Genomic DNA, 1,570 nt, shown 5'->3' on the forward strand with positions numbered 1-1,570 from the left:
TCTGCTCCCCATGATCTCCTGGGGGCACGGAGACGCGGCCGGCACGGCTGCTCTGCTCAGACGAGTGAGGATGGCACAGTCGCTCTCCTTCGCTGAGGCGATGATGCAGAAACCGCCCGAGCCTTGCCAGGAGTGAGCGTCCCAAGAAAGCCCCCCCCCCGGGGGCGAGTTACACCGACTACGGCAGCCCCCACGCAGTGACATTTCGGTCCCAAGAAAGCCCCCCCCCGGGGGTGAGTTACACCAACTACGGCAGCCCCCACGCAGTGACATTTCTGCCAGCTGTGGAGGCCAGATCTCTCCCAAGGGTGCACGTCTGGAAAATGGTGTTAGTATAGAACAGGACGGCGCTGCTCAGGCAAGGATGCCAACCAGCTTCTTTCCGCACAGTCAACACCAGCCGCCCCCCACTGCCGCTACCTCCCGTGGAGCTGCCAGAGCACTGAGGCCGGGGGGGCTGAATGCGGCCCAGTGCCGCCCTCCGAGCACCTCTCAGGTGCCTGGGGCCAGTGCTGACACCCCGTCTCTCTCCCTCCGCAGGGAGAGTGGAGCAGCTCCATCTCCAGCACTACAGGGATCTGGCCCAATCTAAGCACAAGGAAAATCCAGCCTTGGATACGGACCCACGAGCTCTGGCAACACTGATGAGTCCCAAGCACTAGCAACCCAGGTACAAATTAAGCCCTCCCACAAGGGAGCAAGGAACAGCCACTGTGACCTGCCCAGCAGTCAGCTGCACGAAAGGTGTTGAACTGGGGTTGCCTGTCTGTCCCGAGGCGCAAGGACAGAACCAACTCTCCTTCCTTCTGCCCCTGGCCCGCCCCAGCAACTGTGGATCCATGGTGCACAGAAGGGAGCGGAGAACTAGCGCTGCCTCTACTGACAACACAGCCCCTCTGCTCTGCCCTGCCACGCACCAGAGCCCAGGGAGCCCACATACTCAACGCACCAGGGGCAGAGATGGAAGGAGAACGGGAGATCTGTGAGCCCAGCATGAAGTGGGGAAGGACAGCTTGAGGCCAGAGAAAGCTATGAGTGAGGGGCTGGAATCCTTTGCAACAGGCTCTGGGCATCCTCAGTGAGCCCCTGAGCATCTTTGATTTCAGGTAGCTTCAGAGCCAGCCCCAAAGCTGACTGGCTCTCCCGCGGGCTTTTGGGAGTACAGACCAGAGGAGGAAATCAACACAAAATCTCAAATTAAATCTGCTTGAGGACCTTAGGAGACCAGCCGATCCACAGGGAGGACCCGCCTTAGGACTTCTTTGCATCCTGTGTGTTCCTCCTCTTCAGATCACCCAGGTCGACAGGTTTAAATGCTGCAGGGATGACAGGAGAGACTTTGGCGGCAGAGGCCGCATCGCAGCCCTCTCCCAGCCCGCGCAGCATCCCTGGGGCTGGCCATCCCCTCCGGCAGGAGCCGGGGGAGGGTGCCCCCCGCCCCCCTCACCTTTGAGGCTAGGGTTCGGCATCTTCTCCACGTACTCCTCAACCAGGCCGCGCTCGGAGCCCATCTGGCTGCGCAGGTCACGCTCCACACACTGCCAGGCTACGGGGACACACGTGTGAGGGG

General features: G+C 61.3%; 1 protein-coding gene across 1 annotated transcript in view; it reads right to left on the reverse strand.

The window, feature by feature from the left end:
* Nucleotides 1-215: 215 nt before the first annotated feature.
* Nucleotides 216-1,570, reverse strand: part of MCRIP1 (MAPK regulated corepressor interacting protein 1) — a 2,302-nt gene continuing 947 nt past the window's right edge. Inside the window, exons 2-3 of the mRNA XM_009279465.2 lie at nt 1,448-1,546; nt 216-1,316 (exon numbers count right to left, since the gene is read on the reverse strand). Coding sequence (XP_009277740.1) covers nt 1,252-1,316; nt 1,448-1,546 — 164 coding nt within the window. The 3' untranslated portion in view covers nt 216-1,251. The remainder of the gene's footprint in view (nt 1,317-1,447; nt 1,547-1,570) is intronic.

This window comes from Aptenodytes forsteri, unplaced genomic scaffold (genome assembly GCF_000699145.1).
Source record: "Aptenodytes forsteri isolate BGI_AS27 unplaced genomic scaffold, ASM69914v1 Scaffold243, whole genome shotgun sequence".
NCBI lineage: Eukaryota > Metazoa > Chordata > Aves > Sphenisciformes > Spheniscidae > Aptenodytes > Aptenodytes forsteri.